Below are 23,031 nucleotides of genomic sequence, written 5' to 3'. Positions count from 1 at the left end.
GCCGGTGCAGCAGATGGACGTAGTGCAGCCTCTGTCTGCTCACACACACATTACAGCTGAGACTCGTGTGCCGGGGGAAACGGACAATATCTGGTAGTTGTTTGGATAAATGGGTGTTGATGTATTGTGGGAAAGTTGGGTGGCAGCATCACACTTACATGGTATTCACCTTAGACCACTGAGCCACCAGGACTCCCATGTTTTCCCTTTATAGATACAGTAGGAAATCACAGAAGGACACACACCAGAAGACACACAGGTGATTTTAGGGGTACACTGACCATAATCAAACCACTGAATCAAAGGACCTGCTCTCTGGGTGTGTGGACATTGCCGGGATTTAGGTTGCCGGGGCATTAGGGGGATGTTGCCGGGTCATTGGATTACCTTGATAATAGATCTGGAGGAGGGCCGGTGCACCAGGCAGGAGGACACACACAGGAAGCGTTGGCTCGTGTGTGTGTGTGTGTGGGGGGGGTTTAATCCTCGAGACTATCATGCTAATTCCTCCTCTGGTAGCTTGTTTACAACTTGTAAGCTAACAGGTATAACGTGGGAAACTGAAGTCATCTGCATATTGCGTGGAGTTTTTTTTTAATTTTTATTTTCTTTTTACTTCCACTCACTCGGATCCGTTTCCTCTCTCCTCTCTCAGGTGTGAATGGCGATGACTCCCATCCTCGCTGTTTGACCATGCTGCTCGGGTAGCGAAGTGGATTGAGAGGAGCCCTCTTACTCTCCGTCCCCGTCTGGACACACACACACACACACACACACACACACACACACAGACAAGCCCACCCCATTCAAGCACAACCATGTTGATCAAGGAGTACCGCATCCCCATGCCCATGAGCGTGGAGGAATACCGTATCGCTCAGCTCTACATGATCCAGGTGAGTGGCTTGCCTCACATAACATGTTAACCTCCAACACGTATGTACACAGCGATCACTTGAAGAATGTGTGTGTTTATCTCAATGTGACAAATCCTAGCATTGAAATATCACATGATGGGAACACATTTTTATACGACTGTAGACATAATCCTAAATTGAAAGAGGAGAAGCTAGGGATCAGGCGGGCTAATGACCCCAGATCACGTGTTAACATGTGAGGTGAAATGAGGTTTGTGTGTGAGGGCAGGAGGGCAGTGAGGGGGGGTCAGGGGGTCAGGAGAGCGGAGGAGAACATGGCCAGAGGGTCGGAAAGGTAACGCGAGGTCCGCCACACCAGCTGGTGCTCCGTATGCCTGTGGATTGTGTTTCATTTGGGATTTATTAATACACACACAAACACACACACATGCATACACTCACATGCACACTAAAAATGAAATAGAAAAATGCATTCGACTCAAAATTGTAATCGGGATTGCGTGATATTTCATGTCAAACCACATTGATATTTAGGTTTTCACCAATTTCTATAAATCACAAACAATAAATATGGTTTTTGCAGATTTTATAGTAGATTTCATATTCCAGTCACTCATTACATTAGCCTCGTCTGTTGTGAGTTCTCCATAAATGAATAAATGACTGTGTGTGAAGGGAAAAGTGTAAAGTTATACAAGCCACAGTAAGCGTTGAGCCATCAGGCTGAGTGTTTGCCTTGGAGCCATTAGAGCTAATCCTTGTTACTGAAGCTAGTTTATCAGTTTGATATGTGCTTGTATGATTAAGGTATTGATTGACTGATTGTTTGGTGGCGCTGTAATCATTTGTTATCATGTTTTACCGTGCCTCCCGTCGAGCTGACCCAGGGCCTGTGCCAGTGAGGTTTACAAGAAATGATCCTATAAAACTGATACTAGAGATGATTACCTCACCCAGTGTCTGGTCATAGTAAACAGTCTCATCTGCAGGGCCAGGAGGGAGACGCCACTATGCCAGTAAGACTATAGTGGTAATAATGTTGTTTTTGAGAAGCATTGGATCCAGTGTTTTCTGCTCAATGTTTTCCTCAGTGATTCATCATTTATTTATCTGTCCCTTCCCCGAACCGTTAAGACTTTACTGTTGACACACACAGGTGTTTCCATAGCTGTTTTTGTTTCACCTCCAGCAGGCGATGCTTTCTGCTTAAATACAGCAGAAAGAGAGAGAGAAAGGACAGCCGGTAACAAGAGATGCTTTGGTGCTAAAAACAGTTGCTCTCTCTCTCTCTCTCTCTCTCTCTCTCTCTCTCTCTCTCTCTCTCTGTCATCCGAGTGTTTTAAATGTTTCCGTGGTTGGTTTTAAACTGAGAGCAAGGAAATTGGAAAAACGCAAACTTAAGGAACGCTCAGGTAAGGGAAATTTTAAGGTAAAAGAAGGGACAGCATAGGTTACTTCTAAGCGTCGTTTATTATCTTCTCTCACAGATTCCCTCCACTGATTAATTTTGACTCCCCAGACAGTGTGTTTTAGCTTTTATGGCAATTTTGGCACTTTGTGTCTGTGGTGTGGGGAAGATGTATGAGAAAGTGGTTTGAAGAGAAAGATCCTAAATTAAGCAGCGAGAGGGGGCGGGTGGCAAAAGTATGGACAGGAGGAGAAATGGTGCAGGAAGATAAAAAAAAAAAACCCATCTGAATCTCAGTTTTTACAGTGTATTGTATGCACACACACACACACACACACACACACACACACTGCCGGACCCCTCCTCCAGTTCAGCGTCACAGCTGAGTGCTGGCTGCCATAGCAACCGGTGACATCAGCTGCAGCATGGCAGTAGCTGCCATCATTTGTTTGTGATATGGACGAGAGAAAGAGAGAGAGAGAGAGAGAGAGAGACATTGAAAGGGAGGGGCAGAGAGGGAGAGGGAGAGAGAGAGGAGACATGATGGTGCAGTCGGCATTGCCATGACAACGTTACACTGCCAAAATTGTGAGCTCCTCATACTGGATACAGTTTGGGTTTGTGCACATGCTGCATGTGTATGCAGCAGTCATGCAGGGTTTTACATGTGTGTTTACCATGAATGAGCAGTTACCTCTTATATCTTAATAATATACCAGCTTCTACACAATAACTACAAACAAACCAAGACTCAACCTATGACTGATGGGAACTGATGAAGGTCTACTTACTGAGATGTGTTCTGTTGGTGCATTTTTTTTTGTGCACTTTATGCAAATAAATGTCGGCCCTTTTTTGCATCCATTTTTTTTTTCCAGAGTGTGACTTCTCATTGGTTTATTGTCTTTTTTTCCACCTATAATCCGCCAGTTTGAAACATGACTGCTCTCTGTTACTGGTTTAAACTGAGAGCTCAATGGTAAAAAGGCTAACTCAGGATGTGCATGAAATCCACTGATGTACGAGGCCCCAGTGAGGAGTGTGTAGGCCTGCTAGGCCGCAGGATGGGAGCTGTGTGTGTGTGTGTGTGTGTGTGTACCCCTGGTTTATGCTAACCTTGCGGTGTCATATAAATTATTCAGGGACAGCTCAGCCCAGCAGAAACGAGACCCTCAGCAAAGCCCAGCCCATTAGAATTCCTCTGATGTTGTCCACAAAGTGTCCGCCCCGGCTAGTAGCACTCCCCAGACTGTATGTGGGCTTTGTTCTTTCTTTCTTTCACTCTTTCGTTCACTCTGTCTCCCATTCTTTCGTCCTGCCTTTTATTTCTTTGTCAGCCGTTCTTCATTTCCACCCCTCCTCCTGAGAGACTCTTTGAAACTTTTTTGCCACACTTCCGCTCATTCAGACTTCTTTTTTTCTTTTTCTTTTTTGCCAAACACTACTTTTTGTCCTTGAGTCAAATCGAAGAAATGCCTCTCTGCACTCGGAGGCCCCCAAATCCTCCGATTTATCTCACTCAGACCTTCCTTTTCCATTCAGTCAGCCGCTCATTTTTGTTTGCGTGCCGCGTCCCTTGCCGCTTGCTTTATTGCACATTCAAGGACTTCGGGAATTATTACCGTACGCTTCGAGTCTGCAACTCTCTCCTCAGCTGCTTTCCTCCGCACTTATACACTCTGGGTTCCCGATGCACTTATCTGAAATAGCTGCGCATCAGGAGAAAGCGCAAGCACGCAATAGCCGTCATTGTGGCGATAGAAAAACCTATTTTTAACGTACTCTTCTCAGAAAAGGTCACTTGAGACTGCAGAATTTCCCTGAAACTTCTGTCATCCATCTTTTTATTCTCCTAATATTGATTCTGCCTTCTGCAGCTCGCTACTTGTTTGTCGGTATTGGAAGCATGGCATCTGTGAGCTGAATTTGTTTTGTCTTTTTCCACTCATCTCCCTTTGTCTTTTGTGTGTTTCGCATGTTCACATGTGTCAGAGCGGGAATGACGTCAGCTCTCAGCACTCTAATGAAGTACTGACCCGATGCTGCTAGCACTCCGCCTCATTTGTGTGTGTGTGCGTGTGTTTGTCTGAGTATTGATGACAGCCAAACACCAGGAGACATACAATAGCAGACACAGCATCCTCAGTGTGGAAATGCTTCCGCCTCCATGCCTGACAAATGTGTGTCAGAGTTCTACAACTATCTGTTTTCCTAGAATATCTTAAACCTTCATTTCAACAAAGAGCTGGAGAGAGTGTGTGTGACTCAGGATGGTGACTTCCCGTCTCTCTGCATTGTCTCCGTTTTGTTCGAGTAATGCTCCAGCAGATACTCCTCATCTCTAAGACGCGTGTCATTTACAGAGATCTTTGATGCGGAGGGGAGGGGAAGGGAGGGGAGGTAATTTAAGGCCCCCAGCCTCCTCTCCTAAATCACATTACCTGCTAGATTACAGCAATTTTCCAGCTGTTTGCCTCCTCCGACCTTCATCATTACTGATACCACCTCCCTAAAGTCGTCGGGAGGTAGAAACTCCATGTTCGGTCTGAGCTTTCATTCTTGACCCCGCTACTGCTGCTCATACTGATCATGACAATTCCCGTTCACATAGTGCTTTTCCTCGTCCCGAAGCGCTTTACATAGGAGAAGAATGAATCAGTCATTCATCCGTTTGATACACCACAATGTCTGTGGTCCTGTGACAGTCATCGCACGGCCTCAGCTGTGAGATCAGTTCAGATTCAGGGGTAAAGCTTAGCATGCATACAGAGAAACTGGCAAGATGCAATGCTGTATTAAAGCATTGTTATCATAGACATCATTCAGTTAATGAAGAGATGTAATTTGGGACCGGTTGTATAAAAATGGACTGAGACTTAGACTTAGACATGAATTAAGCTTTTAGTCAGACTTAATATTGACATGTAAAAGTACCTGTTCCATCCTCAGTGTGTGTGTCTGTGCCATAGGTCTGCACACAAATCAACAGGCAGCAAATAGGCTTGAAGAAAAGCTAAACGAACTGCTAATCTCTTATTCAATATTTTCTTTTATTAAATATTTCTCACTCCATTCCATTCAAAATGATGACCTGTCTGATCAATAGTTGATCAACCCAGTTTGGGGTCAATTCATTCTCAAACTAATCCAAAATCTAAACTGAAGATCATGTTAGTTGGTTATTGATGGAGACAATCACCCTCCTACATCACATACTCCAGGTTGAATCTATGTTACCAACATCTAAACCCTCCATGTGCTTTGCCATGTGCTGCGGTTGGGCGCTACAGCCCAGACGGCTGCTGCAGTCTAAATGGAGAACCTCTTAAGGAGAAGTGGTGTGTTTATGAACTAAGATGTAATCCCCGGCTCCCTCTGAGGAGCAGCAGGCTAATACACGGCTCTGGCTTACGGGATCTGTGTGGTTCAACCATCTGCTGCCTCTAACTGGAGATGCTGGGGAGAAGTCTTTCATTTTGCCTGTTCTACTCACTGACTCTGACTAAAAAAAACAAAACTTTTTTAAACACACTGATCCTGGTAGCAGCCATTTCTGTAATCATGTAAGGGGAGTAGATTGTATGATAATCATAGCAGAATAATATTGATTACTGCAGTAACAGTGAGTCTGCCTCACCTGACTTTACTGCCTCATATCAGTACAAAATACATCACAGAGCTGGGATGAGAGAAAAATAAGAGTCACTGAGGAAGTAAGAGTGTTTGAACTAAGAAGAAGAAAAAGTACTACTGTACTGTATAATAAGGGGTGGAAAGCAAGTGAAAGAAAGAAAGAGGAGAAATGCGGACAGTTTTTACATGTGCCAGCTGTTTTCCTCCTTACTCAGCACTTTGCCTCTGTGGTGTCATCCATCCAGCTTTGTGATGGAAATGGAAATTGATATTTTTCTATTTGTGTGTGTGTGTGTGTGAGAGAGAGAGAGGAAGTGAGACATGCTTCATGGTTTCCCCAAACACAATTTAAATACCTCTCAGCCTCATTACACAACACATTTTGTAAAATAGTGTCGCAAATTTCAGACACGGACGACGCAAGATGGATTTCAGATAATATAAACATGGGTTCCCCCCCCCCCCCCATCGGATAAATCTGATCTTGAGCACGTCCCTCTTCTCTCCTCCCTCCCTCTGTCCCGTCATCTTCCTGTCGTCCTGCAGAAGAAGAGCCGAGAGGAGAGCTGCGGCGAGGGCAGCGGGGTGGAGATCCTGGAGAATAAGCCCTACGAGGACGGCCCCGGAGGCTCGGGCCAGTACACACACAAGGTCTACCACATCGGCAAACACATCCCGTCCTGGTTCTGCTCCATTCTGCCCCAAGCTGCCCTCCGGGTGGAAGAGGAGTCCTGGAACGCTTACCCCTATACACGAACCCGGTGAGAGTGTCCCCCACACACTCAGACACATTGAAGAACATCTTAATAAACATATCTTTTAGAAAAGCTAATGAATGGTTATTCAGACTTGAAGGAATACAACAAGTTTTTGGGAGATTTGAGTGTTGGTGGACTTAGGGATGAGAACATAGTTTGCCTCACTGTTCCGTGCAAAGACTTAAGTAAACACTATTGTCATAATCTGGCGCATGAGCGAAAAATGAAGAAATCTGTTACAAAGTCAATAAACGAACAGCTTTGATGGGGTGTGAAAGTCAGTCACATCGGCGGTGTGGGTGAGTGTGTGTGTGCAGAGTGTTGCAGGATGGGAAAACAAAAGAACAATGCAAAAGCTGACGCCAACGCCACACAAAACCGAAATGGTGTCTTCTGCGTGGGGGGGGGGGAGAGGGAGTCCAACGGGATGGCACAGACTCTCTCTTCAGCAGCCCACGGGCCGAGGTGCTCCCGATCTAGCCGATGCCCCCCCCCGCTCCACCCACCAGCCAGGCACCTGCAGGGAGACAGAGAACAGCAACAGCATGCACCGACAGAGAGAGCGGGGGACGACACACTCAGTGGAATGATAGTGGGCGACTAGCGTTATCCAAAGTAACAAGACTGACCTTTTTAGTAATGATTCATACATTTTAAAAAATGAATATCATTAACTCAATGTAGCTGATGTTGCCAGGTTTGTTTTTGGAACTGTTTCAGGTGAGCAACACGCATTCATCCACACTGTTGCCAACTTGGCAACTTTGTTGCTAGATGTAGCAACTTTTCAGACCCCCCTGGCGACGTTATATCTCGCTACTCTTTTGGACCATGGGGAACAAGGTTAATGTGTTGACTCCTAAACAGTTGGCGGCAAATTGGTATGGCTGATGCCGATGCACATAAATTATTGCTACTTGCTTGTTTAATCCAAAGAGGTCTGATTCACTGCACTTCCCACAGAGTAGCTCCTCTGGGGGGCTGTAGCACAAATATGCAGATGCAAATTAGCGTATGAGATCATCTGGCCACTTTCTAGTGACTTTATGAACAGCCAATAGCTACTTTCATTGGAAGAGAGTTGGCAACAGTCTGTGCAGTGATGTTTTCTATGGAAATAGTTAAAGTAGTTCAAAACAGTATATTGTGTTATTGTATTATCATCTTTTATGTTATTATATCATATGTTGTGTAAATTTTACCACCCTCCTACATAAAACTGCGACATAGCCACATATCATGTAAGTTTACTTACCATTAGCTTTAGAGCTGCTACAAGTTTTGCAACAACTTTTCTCACTTTTGAGATAATGCTACCCACCCACTATCACACAACATAGTTTATGCTAAACGATCTACCAGGAACACATGGACAGTTTTGGTGTGCATGTTCTAATAATGGGTAAGTTGACCAACAGGTCAATCGTCCCAAAAAAACTTGTATTCCTTGAAGTAATTTAATTCAAAAGTCATTATTTTGCCATAAACTGCCAAAGTGATGGCAGAAGGTGTTTTGGGGATATTTATCCCTCCTTCTAGCACATTAATGGAACAGAAAAAGGGGAGAGGCACAGCCCTAACAACATGTCTGTCCTCTGTCTCTCAGGTACACATGCCCCTTTGTAGAGAAGTTCTCCATAGACATTGAGACTTACTATAAACCAGACACTGGAAATCAAGCAGATGTCTTCAATATGTCCTCTGCTGAGAAGAGACAAAGGACTGTAGGTGAGTGTGTCATCACACACACACACACACGCACACACATACACACACACACACGCACAAACCCAATGCCATCAGGAATACACAATACACACAGATTGTACACATAAATCTGTCTTTGAGATGTACTGGCATCATAAGCAGGATCAGCAATGAAAGAAACACTGTGTTATTTGCAGAAAATATGCAGACAGTGTAATGCAGAGGGATGGTGTGTGTGTGTGTGTGTGTGTTGTGTGTGTGTGTGTGTGTGTGTGTGTGAGATTCTAATACCGAGAATCGCTGGCTTCTCTTTTGGAGCAGCAGTACAGTGGGGTGCAGGAGAGATGTGCTGTCTGGCCCAGACACACTCCCTGCAGGGGGGAGAGCTCTGGGTGTGATTACATAAAACTCTCTCTCTCACACACACACACACACACACACACACACACACACACCCCTTAAAGCAGGTGCACAGCGAGGACCTCTGGTGGCATTCGTCCTGCTCCTAGCTTGACGGTCTTCACCTGCAGGATCAGATCTGCATCCCTTAATCTGAATCCCTCGCATGTCATCACATGGAGAAAAAGCTGTTGTGATTCAAAGTTGTGTGATTCATAGTCACTGTGTGTCCCATGTAGACCCCATAGACATTGTTAAGGACTACATCCCTCCACACGAGTACCTGGTGGAAGAGGACCCGAAGCTGTATCAGTCGGTCAAGACCAAGCGAGGTCCGCTGTCAGAGGACTGGATCGAGGAGATCAACCAGAATCCAGGCCAGAACCCGGTCATGTGTGCCTACAAGCTCTGCAAGGTGGAGTTCAGATACTGGGGCATGCAGTCCAAGATCGAACGCTTCATACACGACGTGGGTAGGTATGGCAGCTGGACGTGTGTGTATATGTGTGTGTGTATAGTTAAAGTATAGAAAGTAAAGAAAGAGTGCAAGAAAGAGAGGAGGACGAGAGAGAAGGGGCTGGCTCCTGGAGATAACAGAGCAGACAGGATTAATTTCCTGCCAGTGTTTGGCTGTTTCAGTTTCATTGCAGTGATCTAATGCTGTCTATATCCCTCCCAGCATTTACATACGGGCTAATGAAGCAGCAGCTGCTCGGTCTTTATGGCAGCCCCAGTCCCGCTCACTGGCCTAATCAATGGATCCTCACCCAGAAAACTTTTGTCCCGTCCCCCCCCCCCCCCCCCACCGCTCTCTCTGCCTCTGTTGGCTCACTTCCACCCGCATGCTTTTTATTGAACGTTTCCATCCCCTGATTTAATGTTAATTCCATTTGCAGTTGTTTACCGGGCTGTGTAATCTACTAAAACATTCGCAGCATTCCATCTGCATCCAGCCTGATTGATGAATATTATGATGTAGCCACAGTCACTGTCTTTGTTTGTCTCACTCTCTAAATTGTGCTGGAAATAACTTTGGCTTGCACTTTGCAATGGAGAACCTCCGGAGCTTTATTCATCCATTCAACAATTTCCACTTTCATGCTTCGTTTCATAATGTGCTCCTGGGCGCTTTGAAGTTCACTGGATATTGACATAATGGCCTTTTCTGTTTACTCATCTCCTGTTTACTCATCTCACTTTTATTGCCAAGTTGGATGTAGGATCATGATCTGCTAGGAGCATTTTATAACCGGCTGATGCTTGTTTGGGCATCAAGAGGAGGACATTTATTGAAATGAAATCTTACCACCATTGACAGATGACCTTTCTGTCTTGTTTAGAGAAATCCATGGGCTGCTCTAGGCATTTGTTTTTATTTCCAATGTGTTTTCCGATGGACTGAAGCCAGAATGTGTTTGTCACATCTGTTTGTTGTAGATGACATAGGCAGTTACTTCCCCTTTAAACTGATATTTCACTTTTGTATGACAAATGTATTTTTCAGAACCCTGCCTGACATGATCTTAGCCATGAATTTCTTCTTCTTATTTATTCGTCAACCACACATAGCCTTTTTTCTAACTTGATTTGATTGATAATAGGCAATATTGTTTCTTAAAATAATTAGCTTAGGACACATAGAAATTGTATCATTTATAATAATAATAATAATTTAGGTTGAGCCACTTTAGCTGGTTGTGTATAAGATGTATGTTTTTCAAATTACCGTGGGAAAACAAACATTAGTGAGTGACATTGTTATTGATTACAGGGACAGCCAGTATTGGTGGTTGACTATTGATTTCCTTGACATGCTAATAAATATTTTTTTCTGTCCTTCCAGGCCTGCGTAAGGTGATGGTGCGAGCCCACCGGCAGGCGTGGTGCTGGCAGGACGAGTGGTACGGCCTGACCATCGAAGACATTAGGCAGCTGGAGCTGGAGACCCAGCTGGCCCTGGCTCGGAAGATGGCCCAGTATAGCCTCACTGAAGAGGGGGGAACTGAGGCCAACGGCTCTTCCGTTACCCAGGACCAGAACCAGGGGGCCGAGACCGTGGGATCGGTCCCAGAGGCAGAGGGACTAGGAGCAGGTCTGGGAGATGCACTAGAGACACGAGGGGAGCTCACCAAGCAGTGGTCAACGTCCTCTAGATCCTCCAATAGATCATCTAAGAGAGGTGGTGAGTAGGACTTTATAGTTTGTACCTCATTTGTTTGCTATTGTCAACCCTCTTGCCTGATATATATTGTCCTAAGATTAATGATAAGTCACCAATTCACTAACTCCTGTGTTTCCTATGTATACAGGTAGTCCATCTCACCAGAGCATTTCAGAGTGGAGAATGCAGAGCATCGCCCGGGACTCAGAGGACAGCACAGATGATGAGTTCTTTGATGCACATGGTAAAATACATACATAATACAATCCAGAGACTGCTTTACTTGACACTGTTGTTCACAGCATCTTTATTGGTCCTGTTGCAAAACAGGTTGTTCTTAACTGGTTTATATCTATATATAGCTTATCTCTCAGACAGGGACCTTTGCTTTGGGTTGTTACATATTCTCGTTAGTTCAGTTTAGCTGTGGAGTACCTCAAGGTTCCATCCTCAGTCCTGTTTTGTTCTCTATCTGTATGCTCTCACTTGGTCCTGTAATACTTTTTCTTTCTTTCTTTTTCTTTCTTTCTTTCTTTCTTAGAATTCTTATAATTTACTGATGGTGAATCTGAATCTGTTACTGTCACTTACTCTGTTAAAAATGAAATGACTGATCATAAGATTCCCTTTTTAGCTTCCTTATAATGATTTATGGTTGAATAAGAATTGATTTAATTGCTTTTTTTTAAAGCATTAAATGACTTGGCCACTGCATTCTGCGTTACACAACTGTAACAGACCACTAGATCTATAAGAAAGCTTGTTTGACTTTTTCAGTGTCTACATTAAAGAGATAAAGTGATTGAGTAGTGTGATCAAGTGATCAAGGCCTCTTTGGAAAAACCTGCCAGAGGAGGCACACTTAGCAAGCTGTATATTTTTTCCAAGCAAAATAGAAAATTCAGTTTATACAATAAACTTGCATTTCACTGCTAACTTGTTGCTGCGCTCACATTATCCTGTAGTAGTAGGTTATTATTGTTCATTTGCTGGGAGTACAAGGTGATTTTCAACATGGTTGCTGAATGGGTCTTAATAAGCTAGCCACCAGTTGTAATTGAACTTTTAAGCCTAAAGTGTCATTATGTTTTTTCTGTATAGTATTGTTACAATAATATTACCATTGCATGATATAATGCTCTATAAATGTTCATATTCCTCCTCCTCCTCCTCCTTCTTCTGATGATGATTAAAATTATTATTATTATCAGTTATTACTCAAATTGAATATGTCCTTGAATATCTATTGTGCAGAGGACTTTTCTGATAATGAGGAGATGTTTGCCAAGGAGATCACCAAATGGAGTTCCAATGATCTGATGGACAAGATAGAAACAATAGAAGTAGATGAAGCGCAAGGTAGGTTCCTCTCTATGCTGTGTGTCCAGAAACAATGGTGATCTCCATCAGGTTTTCTTGTTGATATTACTGTTGCCCTGGATAGCATTGTGTCTCTGCATTTATAGATATTTCCTAGGCTTTTGACGCTGTTGATCATACCATTCTGAAACAAAATATGCTTTATGTACAGGAGGGACCATCAAGTAAAGCAGTGGCTCTTTCCAGTCCACTGTAAACAATTTGATTGTCTCACTTCAAAAGTGTTATCTGTCTATAAAAAGAGGCCCGAGGTTCTGCACTTGATCATTTACTATTATATTAATAATTCATGCCAAATGTAAATCCTCATCGCTATGCTGATGATACTGTTATATATATTGGTGTGCTCCAAACCTTGTGCCCTTGGGAAAACTGTACAGTACAGACTATATTTTCTACCTTTTCTTAAGTGAAACTTGTACTGAATGCTGGCATTTAAGATGTTCACAAACTTGAAAAAATGTACCACAAAATCTTCCTCGTCTTAATCATTTGAAAGACAATGTGATAAAGACTTTTTAATAGGGATTGGGATACAATTTTATTGGGATTAAATGAACAAAAAATTGTTGTGTACCCATTAGGAAAGGGAATCCCATACATCATATTAGCTTTTTACAGGAAAGGAGGAGATCATGGAGAACTGATTGTTGATATGGTTGGCTCTAAACCGCTTAGCAGACTATTTCTGTTTAGAGTAAGTGCCAAAAACCTTGGCTTGGTTGTTAGAGGAAAGGGTGGTCTGTGAGGTGTGTCATTGGGGTTATGAAGTGGGCGCCTCCCACAACAGATGTTTCATTAAATTAGATCGAGCTCTCAAAAAATAATCTCATGCATTTTAAAATCAGCCCCACCACACCCACTTTCAGCACTGATCAGACCTGCAGTATATACAGTCTACAGCAGTATGCCTATGCTATACATACACTACACTTATATACTGTAGGCTTATAATGGATTTAGCCCACAACATCTCACCTAATAATTTCCAACCCTACACTTAATCTCATTGGCAGTAAAATAAAATATGGCTGACCCCTCTAGCTTGAATAAGGGATCGTAATAGTTACATCACATCTTGTATATTGATAAATGAAAAAGGCTTAGCACCTGATACTGCTGATCCGCTACTGAACAAAGTGAACAAACACCAACAAAAAAATGACAGTTGTTTATGGTACTTTATCATGTCAATGTTTGTTTTACAGAAACCTTGTATCAGGAGTCTGGTGGGGAGTATGCAGTGATGAGTAGTGAGGAGACACAGATGGAGGTAAAATTTCTTCATTGATGTTCATGCCCTTGTCACACTAACATCTGTCTTTATGTAACTCATAGATGATGTTCCTCATAAATTCACCATCTCTGTTCCTGCCAGTATAGTGAATTTACAATCCACCCTCTACTGCAGTCAACAGTCGAGTTATATTTTACCAGAGAGGGAAGATTATAGTATAATCACAGTTACACTCCCTGTGTGAGTGTGTGTATCTCATGTTTCTGGGTGTGTGTTGTCATTCTGCGCGTCCAGTGCTCTGCCCCTAAAAGGCGGCGGCATCGCTCCATCATGTTTGCCAGACGGCCAGCTGTAAGTCTCACCCCATAGCCAGTAGAGCAGAAAAGGCTGTGGTGTAGTGTACAGTACCACTTAGGGAATAGAATGACAATAAACACTTTAGGAGTAGAACCTATAGTAGAGCACATCAGAGGACATGTTAGAGGATATTAGAATAGATATACAGTAAGTATTGTAGCATATACTATATTTAACCTGCATGTTGAATGTTGAATGTTGCTCATTTGTCTCTCTCTCTCTCCCACAATCATTCACTCTCCTACCCCAACCCCCCCTTTCTCATTCTCTCTCTTTTCCCCTCCTCCCCGTCCTCCTCCCTGTCTGTTGTCCCTTCACCTGCAGGATGGCTCGTCTCAGCAGTGTCTGCAGTCCTCCAAGATTCATGTTCTCGTTCTGGTTCTGCATGGAGGCAACATTCTGGACACTGGCTCGGGTACACAATGACCTTGTCCAATAACTTCATCTGGAAGTCACTCATTCACACATACTAAAAATGCTGTCTAAGTATTTATATCAGCAATATTGAGAGTCAGAAACTAGCCAGCTTATCTAGAGCAGTGGTTCTCAACGTGGGGTCCGGGGACCACCGGGGGTCCTTGAGGGGGTTCCAGGGGGTCCCCAGCAAATTGATCAATTGTTAAACTTCACCATTATTTAATTCACTAGTTAAAACAATTAGAGAATGTAGAAGAATGGCTGTTTTGGTCATAGTGTCACTGTTAACTCTCTATCTACAATACAGATAGTCATGGAATTCTGGACAAAATTGTGTCTAACAATAAAAAATATTCTCAGATTTGGGTCCGAGAGACAAAATCTCATCAAATGGGGGTCCATGGCCCCAGTGTGGACTGAATTAGGGGTCCTTGATATGAAAATGGTTGAGAATCACTGATCTAGAGGATAACTCACCATGAGGTCATCGCAGCTCTCATCTGGAGTCCTGCACCTACTCTGACCCTGTTACTGTTTTTCTGCAGGTGAACAGAACAACAAGCAGGGAGATGTGAACACCCTGAGTGGGGCCTTTGAGACCGTAATGAGGGTCCATTACCCCTCAGCATTAGGCCGCATCGCCATCCGGATGGTTCCCTGTCCCGCCGTGTGTGCCGAAGCGTTCTCGCTCGTCTCCAAGTGAGCAATTCTCTTGAGTATTTTGCATGTAATCAACATGCATGCACAACTCATTGTGCAAATGTTGTCAAACACACATAGACACACACAGACCAACGTATCCTCTCCCCCTGTCCAGTCTGAGCCCCTACAGCTATGATGAGGGCTGCCTGTCCAGCAGTCAGGACCACATCCCCCTGGCCGCTCTGCCCCTACTGGCTACCTCTGCTCCACAGTACCAAGACGCTGTGGCAGCCGTCATCCTGCGAGCCAATCAGGTGTATAGCGACTTCATCAAATCTCTAGAGGGAGCGTCTTTCTCTGGCCAGGTCAGTGTGTGACCTCCGGGGTCGAGGTCATCTTTCTAGACTCTTTATGTGGTTTGTTTGACATGGAATCCGCACATTTCTGCTTCATATTTGTGTAGGAACTTTATATCTGTGTGTGTGTGTGTCTCTCCTGCAGGTGTGTGTTATCGGGGACTGCGTGGGGGGCATCCTGGGCTTCGACGCTCTGTGCAGCAGCTCTGTGACCGTGTCAGAGAGCCAGAACAGCAGCAGGCGGGGCAGCACCATCAGCGTCCAGGTACCTCCCTCACATCACAAATCCCTAACTGACCGTCTGTCTTCAAGACTGACCGAGTTCTTTTTCTCATCTCTCTCTCTACCCCCGTCTCTCAGGACACGGACCTTTTGTCCCCGGGCATCGTCATAAACAGCGTCTCTCCCTCCTCTCCCTCCTTGGAAGGGAGCCGCCACCTCAGCCGCAGCAACATCGACATCCCCCGCAGCTCGGGCTCGGACGACCCCAAGAAACAGCTGCCCCGCAAACGCAGCGACTCCTCCACGTACGAGCTGGACACCATCAAACAACACCAAGCCTTCCTGTCTAGGTGAGACACAGAAATAGACACATAAACACAAACACACACACACACACACAGATCCCTGTTAACGTGCTGGTGCTTTCTCTCTGACCAGTCTTCACTCCAGCGTGATCCACGGGGAGCCGGGGTCACGGCGCTCCAGCAACAGCACCATGCTGGAGGGAGGCTCCTTGGGAAGGTTCGACTTTGAAGTGACGGACTTCTTCCTCTTCGGCTCTCCCCTGGGGCTGGTGCTCGCGCTGAGGAAGACTGTGGTGCCCTCGTTAGATGGTGAGGCTTTATCTCCTTTCTTCCCTCTTTACAGACTGGACATAACCAGTACTGAATGTTTAGTATCTACCTCACTGTACACAAAAGAGCCTTTAGTAATCATTTTCCAAGAGAAGACTTCTTTCCAGATGAGCAATGGTTATTTGTAGCCTCTGATGGTGTTTCCTGTGTGAGATGGATGTCTCCAGCAGCTGGAAGGCAGGTGTCAAGGGTTAGAGATCCTGTTTCAGACCTCAAAGGCCGAACAAGCGCTGGCTGCAACATTCAAGAGGCAGCGACTTAATATGAGAGCCAAGACAAATAAGAGCTTGAAGACAGAGTTTACAAATAAGACTACATAGTGAGTCCTGTGGGGGTTGGAGGAGAGAGATTACTGGATTGCAGCTGTCTGTTAAACTCCAGGACTCTTGAGAAAGCTTACTCTCAGCTCATTCTTTCCTTCTTCTTTCCTGTCATTTAGTATAATATTTGCCTTTTTATCTGTTTTGACACTACATCGGCCTCGTTGTCCCCCTCTCCCCTCCCCTCTCCAGTGTCTGCTCTGCGTCCGGCCTGTCAGCAGGTCTATAACCTGTTTCATCCGGCCGATCCCTCGGCCTCTCGCCTGGAGCCTCTCCTGGACAAGAGGTTCCACCTGCTGCCTCCCTTTAGCGTCCCCCGCTACCAGCGCTTTCCCCTGGGTGACGGACACTCGGCTCTTTTGGGTGAGTCTGTGGGCTTACACACGTCTCTGTTGCCATGTTTCACTGTATCATACTGTCTTGCAATATTACTCTTGACTTGCTATATTGTATGTTGGTGAGTCCATGTCCTTTGTGTTTGTCATGCGGCTTTTGTTTCTGTCTCTTTCTACCTCCTTCCCCCATCCGGCTTCCTAGTTGAGACCATGCAGAGTAACCCTCACCTCCTGCTGGAGTCTGGGGGTGCAGTATCCCACCGCTGCCTGGAGGGCACTGTCAGTGAGACCTCCATCCCCGTGCCCATCCTCAACTGGCAGGCCTCGCAGCCCCCTGCAGAGCGTGTGTACCTGTTAGCACTGTCTGCTGTCCATGTGTCACAGTCTACCAGTCCTGTCTACTCTCTCTATCCCTTATCTCCCTCTCTTTAACGAATGCAGTCTCTGACTTATTTGACTATATTAACACATCGTCATGAATTGATGGCATTTCTCCACCTTTCTCTACCCTGCTTGCTCATCTTTTCAGAATTAGATTGTAACTCCAGCCCCTCTTTGTCATTTATCTCCGTAGCGGATGTTCTTCACTCCCACTGCGGTGTTTTTGTAGACGGCCAATACCCGTTATCCCCCTCACCAGGGGTCCCGCACCTTCGGAGCCACCGCAGGGCCAGCGAGGCCAGCATCGCCAGCCAGGTGTCAGGCTTGGCGGACTCCTACACCGCCTCCAACATCGCCACCAGTAAGTTGATCTCTAGCCTCCTGACCCGAGTTTTCTGAAACGACAATACTTTCAGCTGCTGTTAAGACATTGGTTACAGGATTATTTGGTCTACAAACTGACAGTTGGCATTTATATATTGATATTGTCATTTCCTCCCTTAAAACAACCTCTCAGCACACACACGTGGAGGCGGCCAGTCTAAAAGGCTCAGTCTGCTGTCCCATCTGGCTCTCCCCTACAATAAACTTGCCTCTCGGAGCCCGTCCCCCCGGTCGCGCAAGAAAGTCCTCCCCGTGTTCCCGGGACCCAACGGTGTGGAGTCTGAGCAGAGCTTGGACATGAGCTCTGACATGACCTCTGACCTCACCGATGTCACCTCTGACATCACAGACACCAACTCTGGCCCCCCATCACCAGGGGTGCTGAAGAACATAGAGCAAGGTACCCTGGGAGCTGTAGTGAGAGGATATGAGGGGAAGGATGCTAGCCCCGTCCTCGTTCCCTGTGCTCTTTCCTTCTTTCTCTGATGCCTTCCCTCCTCAGATATCTTCAGTAGTCTCTTTACAAGAACACAGCACCCTTACTAGACCCGCAACCCCTCCTCAGCTCAGTTTCATCAGAACCGCCTCTTCCTTCCCTTGCAAAACTACAAGAAATAAACTGGAACACGGTTCTTACAGACTCTGAGCTGTTGTTCTCCTGAGTGTGGAGGCTCTAAACCTCTTTTCAACTTACCGCTCTCCACTTTTATCCACGCTGCTCCTAGTTCTGTGTCTAACACATCTTTAAAAAATGCCTTGTGAAACCTTTGAAACTGCGCTATCTTTGAACTTCCTCCAATTTATGTTTTAATCCTGAGCTGCTCATCTCTAGATGAGCAGAATATACCTCTGCAGTGGAGTGGAGTTTTTTTTGTACCCCACCTCCAACAAAGATCAAGGTATTGGATTTCCTGCTTCCTAATCTTTTGTACTTGTTCTCTCTCTCTTTTGCTCTTAAACTTCCCCTCCTTCCCTTGCAGTTGCGTCTCGCTGGTGGGGCAGTAAGAGGATGGACTTCGCCCTGTACTGTCCCGACGCCCTGACGGCGTTTCCCACTGTGGCTCTGCCTCACCTCTTCCACGCCTCCTACTGGGAGTCTACAGATGTTGTTTCTTTCCTACTCAGACAGGTGCAGAGGAGCTGTCTATTCATGATATGCATGGATAATTTAATTTGCTTTTATCTTGAACTTCAAGAACTTCATTACTGACTCTTGCAGCCATACGGCAACTGTGGTGTTTCAGGTTGTTAAAAATGCTTTACTTCCCTAGGTAATGAGACATGAGAACTCCAGTATTTTGGAGCTGGATGGTAAAGAGGTGACTGAATTCACCCCATCCAAGCCCCGCGAGAAGTGGCTCCGCAAGAGGACTCATGTTAAGATTAGGGTAAGGCCTCACTAGAATAGACTAGACTATCTAACACTGAAACTCTCCATTTAGATCAAATGTATTACAGTGTTTTTTAGGCAAGCTCTTCCAGTCAGGGATCCGATCCTACCTTTGCAATGATGTGGGAATCACTCTGCTTTACTTGTTACTTTTATCATATATCTCTTTAGAAATCTGATTGATCCCAGTAAATGTTGTACCTTTACAACTGAAACAAGAAGACAGTATGCTGATTTCTTGTGTCGTGTGCTTGTGGGTGTCAGAATGTGACAGCTAACCACCGCGTGAATGACGCCGTGTTCACCGAGGACGGAGCCCAGATGGTGATGGGACGTTTCATGTACGGCCCTCTGGACATGGTCACCCTTACTGGGGAGAAGGTGAGTGTACTAAAAGAGATGAGCTTATGATTTGTGCTACTAAGGTCTAAAAGTAGATATCTGATCAATACCACCGTCACCAAAATGGGTTGAAAGAGATTTTCTTTGTCGTTTCCTCCAGATCGACATCCACATCATGACCCAACCCCCGTCCGGAGAGTGGGTGTACTTTGACACGGAGCTCACCAACAGCAGTGGCCGCATCTCTTATATCATTCCCGAGAGCAAAAGGCTGGGTATCGGGGTGTATCCTGTCAAAATGGTGGTCAGGTAAGCTAAGATGTAGTTTTTCACAATCACAGTGAAAAAAAATGCCTATTTGCCTCTTACATCCTTCTCTCTCTTCCTTTCATAATTACACCTCTTTCCCATCTTCTTCCCCTCCCCCTGTTGTTTCTGTCACAGAGGTGACCACACATTCGCGGACAGCTATCTGACTGTTTTGCCACGGGGAACGGAGTTTGTGGTCTTCAGTATTGACGGATCTTTTGCTGCCAGTGTGTCCATTATGGGCAGCGACCCCAAGGTCCGAGCCGGAGCTGTGGATGTGGTGAGGTAAGGAACGTGCCCAGCACCACCTCTCCAAGCCAGTATGCAGGTTTATTCTGCAGCATCATATAGACACACACAGGGCATCTTGTGGGAAACAGCAAACTCAGCAGAGATACTACTAGTTACTCTTAATATCTGTTATATCTGTGGCTTTTATGGTAATTTATTAGTGTGTCCCCCTCTAATGTGCTATTTCTTGTTTATGTATTGCCTCTCAGTATGCATTTATGCTAATAGATGAGGCCAGGAGCTATGAGTCAAGTGCTGTGTTCTCTTTCGGCAGGCACTGGCAGGACTTGGGCTATTTGATAGTGTACGTGACGGGACGTCCCGACATGCAGAAGCAGCGGGTGGTGGCCTGGCTCTCTCAGCATAACTTCCCCCACGGCATCGTCTCCTTCTGCGACGGTCTGGTTCACGACCCGCTCAGACACAAGGCCAACTTCCTCAAGTCGCTCATCTGTGAGGTGAGGAAGGCCGAGGCAGCAGCTCTAAGCTATATATTATAATAATATGTATACAATCTCTAACAGCAGACCCCTCTTTGTTTAGGCACACATGAAGATCTTTGCGGCCTACGGCTCCACTAAGGACATTTCTGTGTATTCCTCTATCGGCCTGCCTCCATCGCACATCTACATCGTGGGAAGACCCACGAAGAAGATGCAGCACCAGTGTCAGGTACACTGCGCCACAGCAGAGGACAGATAACACAATCACTCCCAATAGTGTTGTTTTAGTTTTGATATGGTTTTCAATTTTTTGAGTTTGAGTTAGTTTTCAGTGTGGGTTTGGTAGTTTGAGTTTAGTTTTTATTTCTTTATTTAGTACTTTTGTTTCAGTGTTCCAGTGTTCTAGTATTTTTGGGAAAGTGGTATTTTTTTTAAAGGTATAATGATAGAAGTTTTTTGTATATATTTTTGCAACAGGTATTGTGTAATGCAAACAATAAAGCAGAAATTCTTTAAAAACTTTATTTACATTAATTTTCACTACATCCTCAACTAACTTAAAGTTGGGACCAATTCTCCACCATCTCCATCAAATTCTCCATAAAATCTTTTTTACCCAACACATAAACCAAAAGATGATAACTAAAAACATTGCATTTATGTTTTTATTTTATATTCATTCATTTTACATGTAGACAAGATAGTTTTAGTTCAGTTTTTTCACAAAGTGTAGTTTTCATTTTTCTTTCCGTTTATGACAAAAACAGTTAACACCTAGTCTCAGTTTTAGTTTATGATAATAACCTCAGCGAAGGACTTACTCTGATAAAGTGTCATTATTGATTGCTTGACTATTAGACCAATTACTAAGCGACTAATTATGTGAAAGACTGATCAAATGAATCTCTTCCAGTTCATCCCGGACGGCTATGCCACCCACCTGTCCCAACTGGAGTACCATCAGAGGTCTCGTCCCGCCAAGTCTGCCAGCGCGCGCATGGTCCTCCGCAAGGGCAGCTTCGGCCTGGGCGCGGCCGGCGGAGACTTCCTCCGCAAACGCAACCACATCTTTCGTACCATCTCCTCCCAACCCGGAGGGGCGGGACCCGGCTCCTCCGCCCCGCAGGGACGGACCGAGCGCACGCTGAGCCAGTGTGAGATGGAGCGGGAGCGCGGGGTCGGCCCGGCAACGCAGAGGAGTATGAGTATCGCCGCGGGGTGCTGGGGCCGCAGCGGGAGCACCAAGGAGGGCAGCGGAGGGTTACTCAGCCCCAAATAAAGCGAAAATGGAGCCGTGGCGGTGGGGAGGGACCCGGTCTGAGCCTGAGCCACCATGATCTCTGGATTGACCCTTGGACAAAGGTAGAGGACGGGGTGGATGGAGAGAGGAGGAAAAAAGGCGTTAGGGTGGTGTGGAGATGTAAGTGATGGGCGAGAGATGTAACAGGTTGGGAGCGTAGCATGAACAACAGGCTTGATGGGATTGGCAGAGAACAGGAATGGAGAGAGGGAAAGGGAGCGGTCCAGATGGAGTGGAGTGATCAGGCCATGTGGGATCCAGTGAACAAGAGACAATTCCTCTGTAGCATGACACTCTTTTACAGTAATACTTTTATAGAATACTCCACTGACCATTCAAGAATGACAAGGAAGATTGAAATAAAATATTGTAAGCCTTAAACAAATCTCGTGTAACGGGACGCCCCTTCGTGAACACGCTCATATACGACACACTGTACAAACACACACACACACACACACAAGCTCAGGACAAACTATGGAGCCAGACTCATTGTCAAACAGTCAAGCATGGATGTCAGGTCAGGTAGCTGGTAGCTATGGCAAGAAGCCAATAACTTTCACCTCTGTTTCTATCCCACTTTCAGCTGAGCTACGCGTTAAAAACATGACCACCCTACCGGCAATGCCTGGCAATAACTGTAGAAAACCCTCACAACATACAAAGAGAAGCATCATTTATCCCAAAGGAAGGAGAGAGGGAATGCGGAAGTTATGAGAGCCGAATTTGAAAGAGACATCATAAAACATACTGTATGAGAGATGAAAGTACTTTGTGCTTGTCTCTTTCACGGGACAATTGTGTCAATTTTGTCATCGATATGCTATTGAAATACAGTTGACATACTTATAAGTCAAGTTGCTACTCTGGTTCCGTTCCACCCTTTGTCAGACTCTATAGTATTATTTCTTTCAGCGTGGCCTATGGGCCATCCAAGGCCTTAATATCCAATGAGACATTTACTACACAGATGGAACAGAAGACAGAGAACAGGGCATGCAGCATTAAAGCGACAATTTGAACTCTGTACAGTCCACAGCAACAATCCCTTTATATAGTCATCTGCTTGCAATACCTCTGATCCACCTGTCGGTGGTGTTCTCTCTGTTTCCCACACGTGCTGCTGCTGGGAGACGCTCCATCCTGCGGTGCTCCTCGGCTTTTGTTTGCTCTTTCTTGCTCTTAACAATACACAGCATCCATGAAGGCCACACAGAATGGACACAGGGTTTCTTCTTAGGGGCCTGCTTGATTCCAGGCGGGACACTGAGCAGGACGGAGACAGGATTTTCACATAGCGTTCACTTTCAGAGACCTGGTCATCTTTCAATATTTTCACCAAATAG

The 23,031-nt window shown here is 45.3% G+C and overlaps 1 protein-coding gene across 5 annotated transcripts; it reads left to right on the top strand.

Annotated features, from left to right (window-relative positions):
- The first annotated feature begins 725 nt into the window (after positions 1 to 725).
- On the top strand, positions 726 to 22,151 carry LOC139666311 (membrane-associated phosphatidylinositol transfer protein 2-like). Of its 5 annotated transcripts, XM_071545487.1 has the most exons (27): positions 726 to 896; positions 6,466 to 6,680; positions 8,284 to 8,405; positions 9,023 to 9,256; positions 10,627 to 10,965; positions 11,093 to 11,188; positions 12,199 to 12,303; positions 13,533 to 13,597; positions 13,856 to 13,912; positions 14,243 to 14,333; positions 14,881 to 15,034; positions 15,153 to 15,342; positions 15,479 to 15,598; positions 15,694 to 15,905; positions 15,994 to 16,169; positions 16,703 to 16,873; positions 17,048 to 17,188; positions 17,420 to 17,587; positions 17,744 to 18,010; positions 18,591 to 18,739; positions 18,882 to 18,998; positions 19,265 to 19,381; positions 19,503 to 19,651; positions 19,787 to 19,936; positions 20,217 to 20,400; positions 20,486 to 20,614; positions 21,299 to 22,151. In XM_071545487.1, exons 1-27 carry the CDS (start codon positions 819 to 821, stop codon positions 21,662 to 21,664), a joined length of 4,362 nt encoding a protein of 1,453 aa, XP_071401588.1. In that variant the 5' UTR covers positions 726 to 818; the 3' UTR covers positions 21,665 to 22,151. The 5 variants fall into 5 exon arrangements, with proteins under 5 accessions (XP_071401588.1, XP_071401590.1, XP_071401589.1 ...); XM_071545489.1 differs by lacking the exon at positions 13,856 to 13,912 and having other exon boundaries at positions 17,759 to 18,010; XM_071545488.1 differs by lacking the exon at positions 13,856 to 13,912.
- The last annotated feature ends 880 nt before the right edge of the window (positions 22,152 to 23,031 follow it).

This window comes from Centroberyx affinis, unplaced genomic scaffold, assembly GCF_046629955.1.
Source record: "Centroberyx affinis isolate AG114_WGS23_722 - 3 ecotype Tasmania unplaced genomic scaffold, CSIRO-AGI_Caff_v1 ptg004932l_1, whole genome shotgun sequence".
Classification (NCBI taxonomy): Eukaryota; Metazoa; Chordata; class Actinopteri; order Beryciformes; family Berycidae; genus Centroberyx; species Centroberyx affinis.
Note: the sequence above shows the minus strand (reverse complement) of the source record. Positions and strands in the feature narration are given on the sequence as shown.